This window comes from Micropterus salmoides, unplaced genomic scaffold (genome assembly GCF_014851395.1).
Source record: "Micropterus salmoides isolate LMB-PRFRI ecotype aquatic unplaced genomic scaffold, ASM1485139v1 Ms_hic_scaffold_10, whole genome shotgun sequence".
Classification (NCBI taxonomy): Eukaryota; Metazoa; Chordata; class Actinopteri; order Centrarchiformes; family Centrarchidae; genus Micropterus; species Micropterus salmoides.
The window spans coordinates 35081676-35100334 of NW_024040041.1; the positions used below are offsets into that span (position 1 = coordinate 35081676).

The following is an 18659-nucleotide window of genomic DNA, read 5'->3' on the forward strand; positions in this document are numbered from 1 at the left end:
TGAGCTAACGCTACACTGTTACTGTAGTGTTGATCCTGGCCTGCTTAGATTAGCTTCTACATGCTACCACTTTGGATTTAGCCTCAATAGGTTTTGTTAGCTTCAAGGTCTTGACTCCTGGCACATAAACCAATCTCAGTGTAACGGACTGGGGCACTAGCTTATTTGCTAACAAGATGTGATGTGTAAATCAGACCATATTGGAGTTTTTCTCTTTTGATGGAGCTAGGCTAGCAGTTTCCCCCTGCTTCCAGTGTTTGTGCTAAGCTAGGCTAAACACATCCTGCACTTTTCTGTATATGGACACAACATTATCTGAATCTTAAGCATCTGACTGGGTTTATTTTACTATAGCCTATTAAAATGGTGGTATTTCTATGGAAGCCCTAGAAAACAAAATACACAATAGATAGAAATATTTAGGATTCATAACATTTATTTTAATTTCGACCAGATACATTTTAATAACCTCTTTTCTCAGTTAGTGACTTTTTATTGTTATTTCATAATTTTACTGGGGAGCTCGCCGGGTTACGCAACCTGCCAGGAGGACCAATGGCCAAACAGGATTCACCACCTCACACCTGATGCCACACACACACACCTGCAGGAATGTCCTCGGTCCAGTCTGTCTTCAGGTGTAAGCATGAAAAACATGTTGTTCCCTCTGCAAACATCCTGCGATTAAGCAAGGCATCAACCCCCAAACCGCTCGGATCAGGGCAGGTGGTGGTTATCAAACCCTTTGTCACGGTCACGCCTTCGCCTCAGAGGACACGTGATTGTTTTTTTGAAAAGTAGGTAAAGTCTACGCGTTTGTCCGGGTCATATCCAGAGTTTTAGAAATACGGAGGTCATGAGTCGTCCCCCAAACACAGAAAATGTTGTCAACTTTTCTAAAAGGTTTTAATTGTTTGTATTTTTCTCATTCATTTTATTTATTTGGTTAACTATTTAAAAATGTGGTGTATACCTTTTTTTAATAATAAAAATAGACATTTTTACTTAATAGTCTTTTTTTCATAATAATTATATTTTATCAGATTTTTTTATTTATTTAAAAAAATAGTAAAATAAAGCTGAAAAATTAAATTAAGGGTGTACAGCATAAAATTACTCATATACAGTATTTACCATGGTTTTTACAGCTGACTGTGAAATTGTTCTTAGACTCAATATTTAAAAATCATGTTAAAAAAAGAAAAAAAGAGCTAAATTGAAAAAGAAAAAATTTAAATAAATTAAGAATTGACCTAAAACAAAATAATAAAATTCAGATCTATTTTTTATTTGAAATGTTTCTGCACCACCATTATTATATCGCCGGCAAAGTGATGTAAAATTTACAAAATAAAATAGACGTGCAAAATTAAATGCAAAACCTGCAAATGCAAAATCTTTCCTTTCAGTTAAATAACAATAAAATCTAAACATGTACATGTATTATACTGAATATAATAAAACAAAGGTGATAATTTAAAGACAAACATAACGTAAAAGTGTAAACCAGCATAAACAAACAGTTTCTAAACTCACCTGACCGCTTTCTGCACCTGAGTCTCCGCCCACTGATGACATCACAGGCTGAAAGTAACCTGAGTTTCAAGATTTGTGACAGAAACACGTCGACTCCCTCGGAGAGAGGTAAGAATCTGCTGCTGTGAATCTGAAATACAGACTTTAATCCACAAACACCTGCTCAGATCTTTAAACTGGAGATTCATTTTAAATGTGCAAACTTTAAATATTTGTGGAGATTTTAAAATTGAATCCAAAACCAACCGGTGGGATTATTAATTTAGCAGAACTTTTCTTTTTGATTTGAGGAAAGTGATGAAACTGACTGTGAGTTTTAGTTTCTGCAGTTGCTACAGTGATCGTTCGCACCACCACGCCTGTCAGGTGGTTCATCAGGACGATGTTTGTTGTTTTAGGCTGAATTGCATAAAAATGTCAGAAGAAGAACAGGGTGTGTGCGACGCTAAAGGATGGCGAAGAAACAGTTCACACGTAGAGAGCAGGAAACAGAAGCCGTCGGTTCGTTTGTCGCCGCTCAGACCTTCATGGATCAGCTGGACCCTCGAGGCCACGCAGAAACCATGAATTGGCGTTCAGACCTGCAGCGAGGATGGATTCTGTAAAGAAATAGTTCCAGCGCACATCTCCCTTTAAAACCACCAACATTCATTTTTACATTTCTGTCTGTGTTTAAATGAAATAAACACGATACAACATGTTAACCAGTGAACTTTAGAGGTAGTTGGTCGAAATCTCAACCCTAAAATATATTTCCTAGCAGCTTATTCTAACCTGAACCTAAATATATTCTTAGTTTTAACCCATAAATCTAAACCCTAAAATATATTTCCTAGCAGCTTATTCTAACCTGAACCTAAATATATTCTTAGTTTTAACCCGTAAATCTAAACCCTAAAATAAATCTTAAAATGTATTTTAATTAAACCTAAAAATGAAATTATTCACAGTTTTTACCCTAAAATCACACATAAAGTTGTGGGAACCTGTTTTTCATCCCCAAATGGAGCTGAGTGGACTGTCAGGTCCTCACAATGTCTCTCTGAAACTACAGTAGTGTTTTCACTATTTTCACTGTTATTTATAAACTCTGAATTGATTTATTGTAAAAACACATTTTATAATAATAAACACCATCTTTAGCTGCAGCCCTACAGAGTTTATAACGTTTTATCCAAACTTTAAAATATTTACCAACACTTAAACCAAGTCTAAAGCTGCGTTCACACCGAAAGCGAATTTAATATTCACCTCGCTTTACTCGCGCAAGTTTGACTGCTGGACATTTTGAGTGTTGAGCGAATAAACACAACCCGCGAATACTACAGCTATATGAACCCAAAGCAAACCCTTGGCTGTGATTTAATTGCAGTAAACAGATTAAACTGATGCTGAAATAACTACAATATGATGCAGTTTTGTTAAACATATGAAGTGATGCTTTGTCAGGTCTGTCAGCAGGACGACAACTTCTAAAATGTTTGTTTGCTGAATGGAGTTCGGATCGATCAGGGCTACGCTATGCTAACTTGTTAAAGTACAACGACAGCTGGAATAAAGTTACAGACACATATTTTCTAAACTCACCAGGTAGTTCAACCTCCTCGCTTTCTTTTCTCCAAGTAATGTCCAGCTATGTCTCGTTTTTATATAAGTCGCAGTCCAGCAGAAGTCTGGTGCCATCCGACGCTAACAACAACAGTGGAACCGGATGTGAAGCTGCCGACAACTGCGAGTGAAGATAAACCAAGTTGTAATTCCAAAAACTAAAGTAAAAAGCTTATTTGTATGTAATCAAGCGGCTGGATTAGCTTTTGGTGGGAACGCACTTTAAAACTTAAAATAATCCACAAAGATGACCAGGTGTGTCCCCACAGGGGGGCGCCAGGTGTGAGACTCCCTTTAATGGACTAGTTTAGAGTTTCGACCCTCTGGAGGGTCACCAGATCTGTCGGAGGGGTCGTCAGGTGATTAATGTGAGAGGAGAGAAGAAGAAAGTTTTGCATTTTGAATCTGTTCTCAGGCCCCGCCCACACCGCTGCAAAACAGAGTCCTAAAACGGAGAAGTTTGAAAACGTAGCCGACCCCTTTTTTCGTTTTAAAACTCCAGGTAGCGTTTTAGGGCAGACGGGCAAACAAGGAGGACTTTAGAAACGATGACGCTCACGCTCAGCTCTCTGATTGGCTCTCATAAGTCATGCAGAAACACGATGCTGCTGACAGAGTTTTTGATTTGGTATTTTTATTTAAATATTTTGTACCATGCAAATAACCCGCCGCCATCGCCACTTTTAACTCCCGTGTTACACTCAGTAACAGTCCCAGCTCGTTATTGGTCCATGCAAAATAAAATCTGGTTCTTCATCAGTAGTTCTTTATTCTTTCGACAAATCTTCTGTAACTACGTAAGAGACCATCAGCTTCATGTTTACACCGGTGTGACAACAACATGTGTGACCTGTCAGATTCTGTGACCCAGATGGCAAGTTAAGCGCAGTTTGGTCGGGTTTAGGCACCAAAAGTTCTTGGTTATGGTTTGGGTGTAGTCACAGAATCTGATAGGTCACAGATTTTGGTTTTACACCGGCACACACGCACATGCCCAGTGGACGTGAACGGCCACTAGATGTGCGTTTTCAGTCGCTTTAATAAAGACGCAGATCAACTCTGATACGCAGCTAAAACGCTGCTGTGGACGGAAACTGAGTTTCTGGACTTTTCTAGAATACTGAATATTTGTACTTTTTTATTACTTTAGACCTTTGATTTATATACACAATATGTGACCTGTTGTGGAGCAGAAGTATCACGTGGTGTAATAAAATGGAAATACAGTATAAATACAGTACTTGAGTACATCTACTTTGTTTCGTACCAATTTAAAGCTGAGAACCAAGTGAGGTTTTAATGTTAATGTTTATATTCACCCGCAAACGTTTCTCTTTTTATGTCCACCCTTTGCTCTGTTTGATACCAGTTTTTAGTTTTAGTTTACAGCTCACTTCTTATTTATTGTTGATGTTTTTAAAGCTCCAATATCTTTATCTTCATAACCTAAAATGTTTAATCACAACTGTTATAATCTTTTGACATGGTCGGCCAACGTTGATTGTAAAATATACAGAATTTAAAGTAAACAGGCTGAAATATGAACTCACTGTGTCTCCCTCACACACACATTTAGCAGATTTCCTCCTGTGATAAAGCTTCTCTGTCGCTGCTCTGTATAAACTGTCCACTCATCTGAGGAGAAGTGCTGCAAAGTTTTCTGTTGATCACGTTTTATCTTCTCTCATGAAGATCTGTAATACCTGTGATGTTTGTTAGGAACGTTGAGTTAAACTGTCAAGCGATCAGTCGATTCACAGAGAAAATAAACAGCAGATTGATCCAGAATGAAAAGAATCAGCAGCTCCGATACTAAACAGGATGATTCAGAGGTTTAAACTGGCAGAACGACTTCATCCAGATCAACACAGAAGTGATCGGCTGATAAAAGCTGCGATAATCAAAGCAAAGTCATGGTGACAGCAGATATTCAGGTGTGTCAGCAGAGATCTGAGGCCCCGCCCTGCTGACTTCCTGTCAGCTTCAGCAGCTCCTAGTAGGTGAGATGACTGCACAGAGACAGCAGAGTTACTGAACGAAGCCTGGGTTTGAATGGACCACACAGCAAAAGATGCAGTGTAATGACCAAGAGCAATGGCAGAAACACCGTAACTCGGGTATCTGCATGTCTGCAACGTCCTGCGATCGTCCTGCGACATCCTGCGACGTCCTGCATCGTCCTGCGACGTCCTGCATCGTCCTGCGACGTCCTGCATCGTCCTGCGACATCCTGCATCGTCCTGCGACGTCCTGCATCGTCCTGCGACATCCTGCATCGTCCTGCGACGTCCTGCATCGTCCTGCGACATCCTGCATCGTCCTGCGACGTCCTGCGACATCCTGCATCGTCCTGCGACATCCTGCATCGTCCTGCGACGTCCTGCGACATCCTGCGACGTCCTGCGACATCCTGCATCGTCCTGCGACGTCCTGCGACATCCTGCATCATCCTGCATCGTCCTGCGACATCCTGCATCGTCCTGCGACATCCTGCGACATCCTGCGACATCCTGCGACATCCTGCGACATCCTGCGACATCCTGCGACATCCTGTGACGTCCTGTGTGAACGGCGCCTGTGAACGGCGCCTGTGAACGGGCCCCGCACTAGTCTAAACAACCCGGCTCCATCTCTCCTGTGGGACGGGATGTTGCAGGGTCGTGACCTGGAACCCTCCATGCAGGCTCGGTCTGAACGCTCACTCACCACCTGGGGCGGGGCCTCACACCTGAATATCTGCTGTCACCGTGACTTAGCATCGGTTAGCACGTAGCTTTTATCAGCTGATCACATCTGTGTTTATACTCGTCCTTCTTGTTTAAATTCACAGGATTAAATCATCTGATTTTGTGTCAAACTGCAGCTAATAATCATTTTCATTATGGATCAATCGGCTGAATATTTCATCCATTAATCGATTGATTGGAGGACAGTTTTGAGGTAACACCACTGCGGTACAGTTCAGAGGCTGATGTTGTACTTTTTAATTCAGACTGATGAGCCAAAATGTAATAAGCAAATAAATTCTGACGATTACGTTAACGTTAATATAAGAACATGTATGTAAAGTGATTAAAGTGGCTCCACCTTCAGCAGCTGCACCAGTAAAGTGTTAAAGTACAAAATATAAAGGATTATAAATATTAATACATTCACGTGTTCAAGTCACTTCCTGTAACGCTGCTGTGGATAAACAGCAGATTAACCTGGCTGCAGCCTGCTCAGGTGTGCTTCTGATTTTCTTTTTAATCAGTATTTTATTTGTTTGCTTGCAAAATAAATTACGCAACTATAATTATTTAATTAACAGTATATATAGTTAAGTTTATTAACTGACATCTTCACAGCTCAGCTGATTATTCATATTTCTGTCATAATAATTCCTTATTTATCTAAAACTGGCTCTGATAACCTCATTGCACATTTTCAGATATACACAAACTGATGCATGTTAAAGAAGTAGAGCATGAAACGTGAAATATTTATTATTATTATTCATAGTATTTGGTTAAGTTGCTTTAACTTGAGACAGTTATAATAACTCAAACTTGTTCATCTAACTAACATTGAGACAACTAGAACACTGTAGTCATATCCACTTTATGAACTTATGAGTTGAAACAAATCTTCAAGTTCAGTTAACTTGAAATGTCTAATATTTATTTATCTGAACTTAAAAATGTGAGTTGAAATGGTGTAGAATTGGTTTGTTTGACAAGAGAAAGCAAGTTTCCTTGAATGGACAATGTAATATAGTTGTTTTAACTCACAGGATTAAGTTCAGACAATAAATGATCATTAATTAAACATCATGAGTTGAAACAAAGCTTTTCTTAAAGCTGAGTTTACTCACATTTTTAAGGCAGCAGTTGAACTTAAGTTCTTAAGTTGAACCAGCTAGATAATTTTTACAGTGTTTAGTTGCATCCCTCATTCTAGTAAGTGGAGTTCAGGTGAGCCGTAATCATCACCTGTAGATAAAACACGTTTTATTATTCACATAAATATCCAAGAGAGCATTAAAGCATCTTCCTGCTGCTCACATGGTGTTTTAATTTAATGTGTCTGAACTTTGCTGCCCTGAACGCACCTCTCGTGCAGGTGTGGTGGCCCCGCCCCCTCCTCCTGTTCCCCTTCACACCTGTTCAGAACAGGTGTTTATCAGCCTGATCAGGGATCAGAAACACAGAGAGGGACCTGATGACAGGTAGAGAAGCACTTTCCCAAACACTCCTCGTCTGTCTCTATACACATGTCTTTATTTTCTGTCTGTCTGAGCTGCGTGACTCGGCCGATGTGTCAGAGTTCAGCCGTGTCAGGAGGAATGCGGTTTGACCTGATTGATTCTATAACCAACATGTAAAATAATGAAAACATGTCACTGAAACTGATTTTCCTTTCTGGCTTCACAACAGACTTCTTTTGTCTTTGCAGTGAAAACTTACCTGGTGAAACTTTGTGAAATGATCCTGTGAAAACCTGCATTTAGTCAAACAGAGAACACAAACGCATGAAGACGCAGGATGTGTGAAGCTACTTTTAACTCCTTAGTGCTGCTCAGATCACCTGAAACACCTTCAGTTTGTCCGTCCAGAAACCAGAGACGCTGCATGTGTTGTAGTTTCCTTCAGTGAGAGCGGACTGTACATCCACGCTAACTGCTCACAGCTGATGAGGTTAACGGGGACACAAGGTTGTCTTTTTAAGAGACTTTAGGGTCTGTGGTAGTCTTAAGACCACGTCTTGATGGTCTTGTCTCGGTCACTGAGGACTCAGGATTTTATTTCAAGCCCTTACCTTATTTGAATGTCAATAAGCTGCTTTTGCACTGTCTGATTTATTTGTTAACATCCTAACTTTGATTGGATTAAAATTAAAAATGTGGCGTTACCGTAACGACTGTCCCCCCCCTCCAGTGTTGGAGTGTTGAATAAAGATGCTTAGGTGGATTTCAGCTCTTAGTGTTTGTATGTGGGTGTTTTAATGGGAATGTGGATCTTTCAGATCTATTTGAGAAGCACCTGTGATCTCGTTCCACATTTTATTCTGTGTTGGGTAATGTGGGGAACTGGTCTTGGTCTCAGTCCCTAAAAGTCTTGACTTGACTTGGTCTCGGTTTGGACGGTCTGAACTAAATTCACTTTTTTCCCGCGTCTGTTGGGAAACATTTACACAAAACTCACCTGCAGTTGAATCCAAGGACAGAAAAAGTGGAAGCGTGTTGACACTGAATGAAACTTTCTATTGAAGCTCTCAGAGAGGACGTGGCTGTGATCTGACATTGTGTTCAACGTGTTCGTTCTCCGGCTGAATGCTGTCTTTAGGTTTTAAATGATAGCTGACGGGTAAATCAGGAGTCTGACAATGTGAGCAGGTGTGGGGATCCAAACTCTGGAGAAACTGTAGATGATCAGAGACTTTCTGAGAGAGGAGGGGGTTAAATGTCTGGGCACTGTAATCTCTGCGATCCTGAAGTGACCTGGTGTCTTGAGGAGGATCAAAGACTTTGAAGTCCAGTTTAACTTCCTGTCAGTTTGGTTCGTTCGTCCGACTCGGGCTGAAACGTTAAAGAAGATGTTGAGATGTTATTAACGTCTCTCCTCTGCAGCTGAAGTCACGTTACTGAGTTTCAGCGCCGCACAGAGATCTCTTACTGTAGTAGTACCACAGCGTGGAAATACTTTTACCAGTAAAAGTCCTGCATTCACAACTTTACTGAAGTAAAAATACAAAAGTGTAAGCAGCAAAATAAACCTGTAAAAGTACTCATCATGCAGAACAGCCTGTTTCAAATATTGATTATTATTACTGCTGCATATTATTCATGTGTTCATCACTTTACTGCAGCTGGAGCTCATTTTAATCACTTTGAGTTCTGCTCGTCTCCAATGAAACTTAATATTTTCTTTATTGATTAAACTTTGTGTTAATATTCAGAATCTGCAGAGAAACTAAAGTAAATGCAGTAATATATAAATATTTCTCTCTGACATGTGGTGATGTATAAAGTACCTCAAAATAAAATACTCACTTTGCCCCACTGATGCTCGGAAATCTGACCTTTTACATTTGCAGCTTTAAACAGCAGCGAGCTAACAGTTAGCAGAGCAGCGAGCTAACAGTTAGCAGAGCAGCGAGCTAACAGTTAGCAGAGCAGCGAGCTAACAGTTAGCAGAGCAGCGAGCTAACAGTTAGCAGAGCAGCGAGCTAACAGTTAGCAGAGCAGCGAGCTAACAGTTAGCAGAGCAGCGTGCTAACAGTTAGCAGAGCAGCGTGCTAACAGTTAGCAGAGCAGCGAGCTAACAGTTAGCAGAGCAGCGTGCTAACAGTTAGCAGAGCAGCAAGCTAACTCGCCTCCCTCTCCTCCCTCCTCCTCCAGCAGCAGTATGATCATGGCGGAGGCAGCGGCCCAAGATCTGTTCTCGGAGCAGGAGCTCACCTGCTCCATCTGCCTGGATCTGTTCGACGAACCCGTCTCCACCCCCTGTGGACACAACTTCTGCCAGGTAACAGTCAAACACACCTGAGGCCCGGTGTTACGCAGAGTCCTGCAGCCCGCCGAGAACCGAATGCACCTCCGAGCAGACTGTGTGGGGTCTGATGAGGGGTGTCATCAGCATATGATTACACTTTCATTCTTTGAGGTTCAGCAAAAATATGTGGTGATTTAAAAAAAAAACACCTTCAATCAACGAGCACAGCAAAGTGTCTGAAGAGGACCTTTAGAGCTGGACGCTGCATTCGGCAGATGATGTAGGCAACCTGCTGAGGTGGCATCTACCTGTTTCCTCAGCCACCACGTTCAAACTCCCACCTCGCCACACATGGACGCACGGTCAAGACCTGTTGGTGTCCGCTTGTAAAACACTGGCGGGGAAACCCTGTACAGTGGGGGAAATAAGTATTTGACCCCTTGCTGATTTTGCAGGTTTGCCCACTTACAAAGAATGCAACAATCTACAATTTTAATCATATGTACATTCTAACAGTGAAAGACAGAATCCCAAAGAAAATTCCAGAAAATCACATCATATGAATTTATAAAAATTGATAACCATCTGATGAGGAAAAACAAGTATATGACCCCCTGGACAAACAGCATGTTAATATTTTGTAGAAAAGCCATTATTGGCCAGCACAGATGTCAAAAGGTTTGTGCACATTTCGGCAGGGATGTTGGCCCACTCCTCCCTGCAGACAGCCTCCAAATCATTCAGGTTCCGAGGTTGTCGCCTGGCAACTCGAAATTTTAAGCTCCCTCCAAAGATTTTCAATTGGATTCAGGTCTGGAGACTGGCTAGGCCACTCCAGAACCTTGATGTGCTTCTTCTTCAGCCACTCTTTTGTTGCTTTGGCGGTGTGCTTAGGGTTGTTGTCGTGCTGAAACACCCATCCTCGACCCATCTTCAGCTCTCTCACTGAGGGAAGGAGATGTTGGTCCAGAATTCCACGATACATGGCCCCGTCCATCCTCCCCTCAATACGATGGAGTTGTCCCGTCCCCTTGGCTGAAAAGCACCCCCAAAGCATGATGTTGCCACCACCATGCTTGACGGTGGGGATGGTGTTCTTTGGGTTGTACTCGGTGTTCTTTGCCCTCCAAACACGACGAGTTGAGTTGAGGCCAAAAAGTTCTATTTTGGTCTCATCTGACCACATCACCTTCTTCCAGGCCTCTTCTGAGTCGTCCAGGTGGTGAATGGCGAACTTCATGCGGGCCTGTACATGTTTCTTCTTGAGCAGGGGGACCTTGCATGCGCTGCAGGATTTCAATCCATGACGGCGTAGTGTGTTACCAACCATTTCTTTTGTAACTGTGGTCCCAGCTGCCTTCAGTTGATTCATCAGTTCCCCCCTTGTGGTTTTGGGATGATTCCTCACCGTTCGCATGATCAGGGACACCCCACGAGGCGAGATCTTGTGTGGAGGCCCAGACCGAGGGAGGTTGGCGGTGGTGTGGTGCTTCTTCCATTTCCTGATAACTGCACCGACAGTTGATCTTTTCTCTCCAAGTTGCTTTCCGATTCTCTTGTAGCCCATCCCAGCCTTGTGCAGATCAACAATCTTGTCCCTGATGTCCGTAGAAAGCTCTTTGGTCTTGCCCATGGTGGTGATGTTGGATGCTGGTTGTTTGGGTGTTGACAGGTGTCTTTTATACAGGTAACGAGGTGAGGCAGGTGTATTTGATGTAGATAATTGGTTGGGATTGGGGCTGTGTCTTAAAGAAAGACTAACTGGCTTGTAGGAGCCAGAATACTTGCTGTTTGGTAGGGGGTCATATACTTGTTTTTCCTCATCAGATGGTTATCAATTTTTATAAATTCATATGATGTGATTTTCTGGAATTTTCTTTGGGATTCTGTCTTTCACTGTTAGAATGTACATATGATTAAAATTGTAGATTGTTGCATTCTTTGTAAGTGGGCAAACCTGCAAAATCAGCAAGGGGTCAAATACTTTTCCCCCCCCACTGTATGTGTAGGATATTTAAGGCCCTGGGGTGGATGTAGGGCCAGAAACTGGACTTTCAGTCCGGAGGCCGACTGTTTTTTAAGGTTATGGAAGTTCGGCAAGTAACGTTTTTAACCCAAAACATGAGCTTTAACAACGATAGCAAGTACTTTTATTTTGAAAGTCTCACCAGAGATTGCCTATCCATCATTGCTGACTCGACCGCGGAGCCCTACATGTGCAAGAAACGACTGTAAAGGTACACAGGGCGTTAAAAAACGAAGGGGTGAGACGGTGTTGAGTTACCTGCTGCGAGGTCACACGCCGATCCATGAGGATTTGTCCCGAAGGCTCAGAGACAGACTGAACGCAGATGTACGGACCTGGTTCAAGACATCTGAAGGTGTGATCGAGCACTTCCTGCTGCAAGGTCACACCTGTTTATTTCGTACCTGAACAGGATCATATCTCGTCTTTGCCCTTCAGACGCTTCACAGCGAGACACTGAAACCTTCTGTGTGTTTGTTTCCTAGAGAGGAATCAGGGATCATCGTTAACCTTCTTCTTCTTCTCCTGTTTTGTTTGCAGGGGTGTATCGGAGGTTACTGGGCGTCCAGTCCGGTCTGCACCTGTCCCCTCTGCAAACGCCCGTTTGATGAGCGCCCTCAGCTCAGCGTCAACAAAGTCTTCGCTCTCATCGCAGATAAATACAAAGAAGCTCGCTATGGCGCCGCTGGCTTATCGATGCCGGTCAAGAACAGGACGCCGGCTGGCGGCGTGGCCACGATGACAAACACCAACCCGTTCCTGACGGCTCCAGCTGAGGAGGTGGTGTGGTGTGACATCTGTACAGGAGTCAAACGGCCTGCTGTCAGCTCCTGTGTCACCTGCACCGCCTCGTACTGCAATGAGCATGTCAAGCCGCATCAGACCACGCCCTTCTACGCCAAACACCCACTGTTGGACCCCCAGGAGGCCCTCAGGGGCCGCACCTGCGCGGCGCACCGCCGCCTGCTGGAGGTGAGGGGAAATAAACACTGATTGTGACGTTTGATCAGGATCAAATCCTTCAAAAATTGGAATAAACAGATGCAGGTTTATAAGACTAATAAAATAATAGAGGAAAAATATTACAACTATTTACAGAGAAAGAACAATGTGGTCTCTATATCTGACTTTAAAAACTGCTTCTATACAAGAAGAAGTAGCTCCGCCCTAAAGCCTCCCCTGCTTCCTGGTCTCTGTTCCTCTAAACGGGACCATAATTTACTAAATGAACATCATGCTGTGTTGAAGAAGACTTGAAACTAGCGACTGAGACCAGAAACTCATCAGGAAAGTGTTTACTGAGGGAATAAATCAGCTGACAAGTAGAAACAGTTTCTTTCTGCAGCCGCTGGAGTCGCCCCCTGCTGGCTGCTGGAGAGGACGCAGGTTTAAGGCTCTGCAGCCTGTGATGTTCTTAGACCTTTAACATGTTGACTACTCTAAACATTTACTGTACTGATCTACCTGTCTGACCTGCCGATGTGTTTACTGTCCAGGTGTACTGTCGGGAATGTCAGCGCTGCATCTGTGCCATCTGCGTCATGGAGGAACATCGGACACACCGGACCGTCTCCGTCCAGACCGAGAGACTCAACAAACAGGTAGAGAGGAGGGCCATGTGGTCTTACTATTACCAGCTGTTAGTGTTTCTTCCTCCATATGAGATCGTCAGCCGATGAAAGTGAGTCCTGTGCTCGCCTGTGTGTTCAGAAACTGGTAGCGAGGACGGAGCAGGAGATCCTGAACCGGATCAAAGAGAAGGAGATTCATGTGACTCAGCTGAAGAGGAAACTGGAGGGAGTCAAGGTCAGACATCTTCTACATTACTTAAACTCGAGCGTCTGTTCGTAATCAATCCCACAGATTCAATAACAGTCATTTTTGTTTTCAGAACTACGCAGACAGAGAGCGAGGCGAGGTGGAGCACCTCCTGGACGAGGTGGCCGGCTCGTTGGACAGGATCCGGACTCAGGTGGTGGGCGGGATCGAGAGCCAGCTGGACGCTGTGATGTCAAAGGGGGAGGGGCTGGTAAACCGTCTGGAGGCGGAGCTTAGTCAGCTGATCGACAGGAGGGCCACGCTGGAGGTCCAGGCCATCAGTCAGGACCACATCAGCTTCCTGCAGGTGAGAGCTGGACGTTTGTTGGCTTTAGCCTCTGTTAGCATGAACATTATGACCTGTTAGCTTTAGCCTCTGTTAGCATGAACATTATGACCTGTTAGCTTTAGCCTCTGTTAGCATGAACATTATGACCTGTTAGCTTTAGCCTCTGTTAGCATGAACATTATGACCTGTTAGCTTTAGCCTCTGTTAGCATGACATCACGACCTGTTAGCTTTAGCCTCTGTTAGCATGAACATCACGACCTGTTGGCTTTAGCCTCTGTTAGCATGAACATTACGACCTGTTGGCTTTAGCCTCTGTTAGCATGAACATTACGACCTGTTGGCTTTAGCCTCTGTTAGCATGAACATCACGACCTGTTGGCTTTAGCCTCTGTTAGCATGACATCACGACCTGTTGGCTTTAGCCTCTGTTAGCATGAACATTACGACCTGTTGGCTTTAGCCTCTGTTAGCATGAACATTACGACCTGTTGGCTTTAGCCTCTGTTAGCATGAACATTACGACCTGTTGGCTTTAGCCTCTGTTAGCATGACATCACGACCTGTTGGCTTTAGCCTCCTCACCCCTCTCTCCTCTCCACAGACTTACGATGAGGCCACAGCTCCTCTAGTTGAGGATTGGCAGGAGGAGGACGAGGACGAGGAGCACTTCTCCCTGCACTTCCAGCTGGGGGAGGTGAAGAGCTCTCTGTCCGAGGTGAAAGACAAGATGGACGACATCAGGATGGGGGAGGTCAACTCCACTCCGCAACGCTACGCAAAGTCCAGAGGCTCTGGTGAGTCACAGCAGATATGCTACTCTCAGAGGGGTTAAAATTCATAATCTGAAGGTCGATCAGAACCTTTAGCAGCCAATCAGAGCGAGCTGACCAGCAAGCGTCACCAGCATGTATAAACCTGCTGAAACCTCAGCCTCGACTTCATCCACTCAGGCGGCCATCATGTCCGTATACCTGGGCGGCCGTTCGTGTCTACACACCCTGTCATACTTTCATATTGACGGAACCATAACGACCGTGTTTTATCGTGCATCTGTCCTTTTCCTTGACATCATAGTTTGGCCACGTATCTTTAAATTAGAGAAATAGTTATTAGTTAAGTGACGACTCCCACCCTTTGCACAGTGATTAGTGAGTTGCTTCCCTCTGCACAAGTGCTATGCCCGTGTGCGTTTGTCATGTCGTACTGACCTCGGCTGGTTTCTGTGTTTCAGTCCCTGAGCTGATGTTCGCAGAGAGCATGCTCAGTCTGAGAGGAAGCAGCAACAACTTGAGCGGAAGCAACGGCAATTTCAGAGGAAGCAACGCCAGTTTGAAGAAGAGTAAGTGACTGATCCACCATCAGCTGTTACATGAGATCGGGGTTTCCTCTGGGGAGCAGGGATGCTGAGATATCTGACTCTGGACCAGCCGACTGCTCAGTTTTATTTTGATATGAGACGAGACAGTGAGGGCTTTTATTGTGAAAGACTGACTGTGGTTTCCTGTCTCCCTTCAGATCTAAAGAAAATCAAATCAGTCTCAGGTGGGTGTCAGTTAAATAAATTAATTATATAGATGTATATTTACATGATATCTTGATGCTAATGAATCAGTTTCTTCATGATGTTTTTCTGCAGCAGCAGTAAATTAACTTATGTTTTGTTTCAGGATACAAAAAGGTCCGAGTCTACATGGGTGAGTGTAATATTTAAACTTTTTATTATTACAGATTATTCTCTTTAAACTTTTCTCAGTTTTGTTTTCACCGAGTTGTTATGTTAGCATGCTATGCTAGTATTCAAATGACAGTCCAACCTTTATTGCATAGAATGCTAAAATGCTAACTTTGCAAGCCAACAAGCAAACACAATGAGATGATGAAAGCTGAGAAAGTCCAGCAGAATTTTAAAAAGTCAGTTTTTCAAAATGGTTGTTATTATCCTGTTTATTTACTAGCTAACATGCTAACAAGCAAACATCACATACAAAACGTTAGCCCATCAACATGCTAAACACAACGTTAAAAGTATGTTGTTTGAGTTGAGCATGCTAACGTTAGCATTCATTGTTCCCTTTGTGGCGTCCTTGTTGTTTCCAGAGGACGTGACCCTGAACCCGGTGACGGCGTACCCCTTCCTGATCCTGTCTGAGGACAGGAAGCAGGTGAAGAGAGGAGAGAAGCTGCAGTTCTACCGGAACAGTCAGCATCGCTTTGACGTCTGGTCCTGTGTCATCGCCAAAGAGGGGTTCAGTACTGGACGCCACTACTGGGAGGTCAGACCCAAGACTCACAGATGATCCAGGGCACACTGATGATTCTGATCCAGGATCCAGTGTGAAATCAAACTGTTTGTTTTGTGCACCTGTGGCAGGTGTTTGTTGGGGAGAACAAGGACTGGAAGCTGGGCGTGGTCAGCGAGTCAGCTCAGAGGAAAGGTCTGTTCGACATGAGTCCTTCTGTTGGATACTACGCCATCTGGTGGAGCGGCAGCCAGCTTAGAGCGCTCACCACGCCACCTCTTGCCAAGGTACTGACACACATTTCATAGATGTCTCATCAGCCTTTAAAATCCTGTACAGCAGTGAACTGTAGAGGCAGTGTGGAAGCCCAGTAGTGTCAGGAAAAAACACAAAAGAAATACTCAATGATTCAAAAAGTAAAAACTTCTGAGGGTCGATCAGACAGAGGATACTTTGCAGGTCACAAAACGCCTCCAGTTAGGCGACCACCAAATCATCAGGGGTTCAGGACAGACAAGTCGCAGTTTGACAATCTGCCGTCATCAGTTGACCTAGCATCACAAAAACCACGACTAACTACAGGGAGTCCGCTGGTCCTGCCGAGCCGCTGAGCATTTGTTATGTAGGTTGTTTGTTTTAACGTCTGTGTGGTATTGTGGGTTCAGGCCTACAGTTTATCCGACAGCCTGAAAACCTGACAGGTGATGTGAGGCCTACTATGTAACTAGCTAAATGTTACGATGACAGCGAGCTAACGTTAGCTTAACACAGACCATGAACTGTATGCTACCAGCTATTTGTGCAGTTTATATTCATGAAAACCGAACTCTCGAGCAGAGCTCTAATGTGCCTGTTTTCTGTTCATATCCAGCAACCGCTACCACTAGTTTGTCCTCTGTGTGGTCCTCCATTTGTCCAAATGTCACTTCTCTTCTTACTTCTAACCAGATGACGACTACTACTACATAATTTTGAGTTAGAAAACAATGACTTTTTATCTTCATCACTTTTATCTTCCATAACTTTTCGTTTAGTTTCTTTTCCTGGCGTTAATGGGCTTCCATAGCTCACAGATGCATTGAGCTTGTTTTTAATATTACTGATGCAGACGACCTCAAACAGCTTCGAAAACATGAGGAACTCAGCTTTAGTTGTTTATAAATGGAAGAACTAAGAGGACAAATAAAACCGTGTTTGTGTCGACCTGCAGGTGAAGCATCAGCCGAAGCTGCGTCAGGTGGGCGTGTTCCTGGACATGGACGACGGTCATGTGTCCTTCTATAACGCCAAGTCGGGCTCAGAGATCTACAGCTTCACCGGATCCTCCGAGTTCACCGAGAGGATGTTCCCTCTGCTGGGCACCGGAGACAAAGAGGTCCCCCTGGTCCTCATGACCACACAGAACCACCTGGACTGAGGGACCAGGGACCGGACGGAGGCGCAGCGACGGAACCTGAGAAGAGGCAGCAGAACCGAGCAGGGACTAATGTGGGTGAGACGTTACTGGCTGTTGGCGGCCATGTTGGAGACGTCAAACTCAGAAACTTGATCTCACCACAGACTGAACCGATTTGGGTTTTTTCATTTAACAGAAGTGGGAACGTCCGGCAGTGCGTCGCTGCTGCAACGACAACAACACATCTCCTTAGTTTCTCGTTCTAACAAGATACTTTTCATATTAAAAGATTTTTTTATGTTCCACAGAATACTAACAAAATACTTTTTTCACGTTCTACCAAGATCCCACGTTTCACGTTCTACCAAGATCCCACGTTTCACGTTCTACCAAGATATTTTTCATTTTATAAGATCTTTTTCATGTTCTACAAGATCCTTTCCATGTTCTCACACCGTGTTGTAATCCTAATGAGAAACGTGTCTTGTTGGAGCCCGGCAGTAAAAACGTGATGCATCAGCAGAACATTACATCATGGTTCTGATGAAAATGATGTTTTGAAGCCTGCAGTTTGGTTTTCTGGGTAATGAAGGCAGGAAATCCACTAATATTTTCTAGAGGGAACAAGTTCACTTATCTACTGGGAACAGTGTGGAAAATATATATATTAGTGACATTTCTGAACATAAATTATGTACTAATGAATAAATAAAAACTTCATGTTCATATCGACACAAACTTCTCAATATGATCTTAAATCTTAAAATGTCTGTTTTTTTATTTAATGTCATCTTTAATGACTGTGGCATTGTCACCGCCCCCTCACCTTTCAGCCAATCGTGAGGCTTTCGTGTCGCCAGTATGACCTGTTTTAATGTACATGAGTAATGTTTGATTTGAATGTTTGAAGCTGTTAAATAAAGACAAATTTCACATATATCTGACTCCTGTTAGAGCCTTTTACTGCAGTAGAAGTACTAATACCTCACTGAAATGTTACTGGAGGAGAAGTGAGTATAATCAGGCCTTAAAGTATTAAACCCATGAACCTAATGTAGTGGTTTTGGTGTCACTTTCTCTTTGGAAAGTCATATTTTGAAAACAGTTTATCTAAAGTGATTGTTCCCAGGGATGCACCACATCCTGAAATATGTTGGAGACATTAGTCCATAGTACTTCTCCTTTTCTGCCCCTGATTGGGTAATACTTGCTGCCATTGTTGGTTTGATTAATACCGTCAGGTTCAGGGCCAGAGTCAGATAAGGACGGGT

General features: G+C 43.4%; 1 protein-coding gene across 1 annotated transcript; it reads left to right on the forward strand.

The window, feature by feature from the left end:
- The first annotated feature begins 1628 nt into the window (after positions 1-1628).
- LOC119896594 (E3 ubiquitin-protein ligase TRIM39-like) lies at positions 1629-18325 on the forward strand. Its single transcript, XM_038710082.1, has 13 exons — positions 1629-1644; positions 9524-9650; positions 12184-12615; positions 13140-13244; positions 13354-13449; positions 13535-13768; positions 14354-14546; positions 14984-15091; positions 15268-15294; positions 15420-15446; positions 15850-16025; positions 16124-16279; positions 17203-18325. The coding sequence occupies exons 2-13, from the start codon at positions 9531-9533 to the stop codon at positions 17407-17409; spliced, it is 1881 nt and encodes a 626-aa protein (XP_038566010.1). The 5' UTR covers positions 1629-1644; positions 9524-9530; the 3' UTR covers positions 17410-18325.
- Positions 18326-18659: the final 334 nt, after the last annotated feature.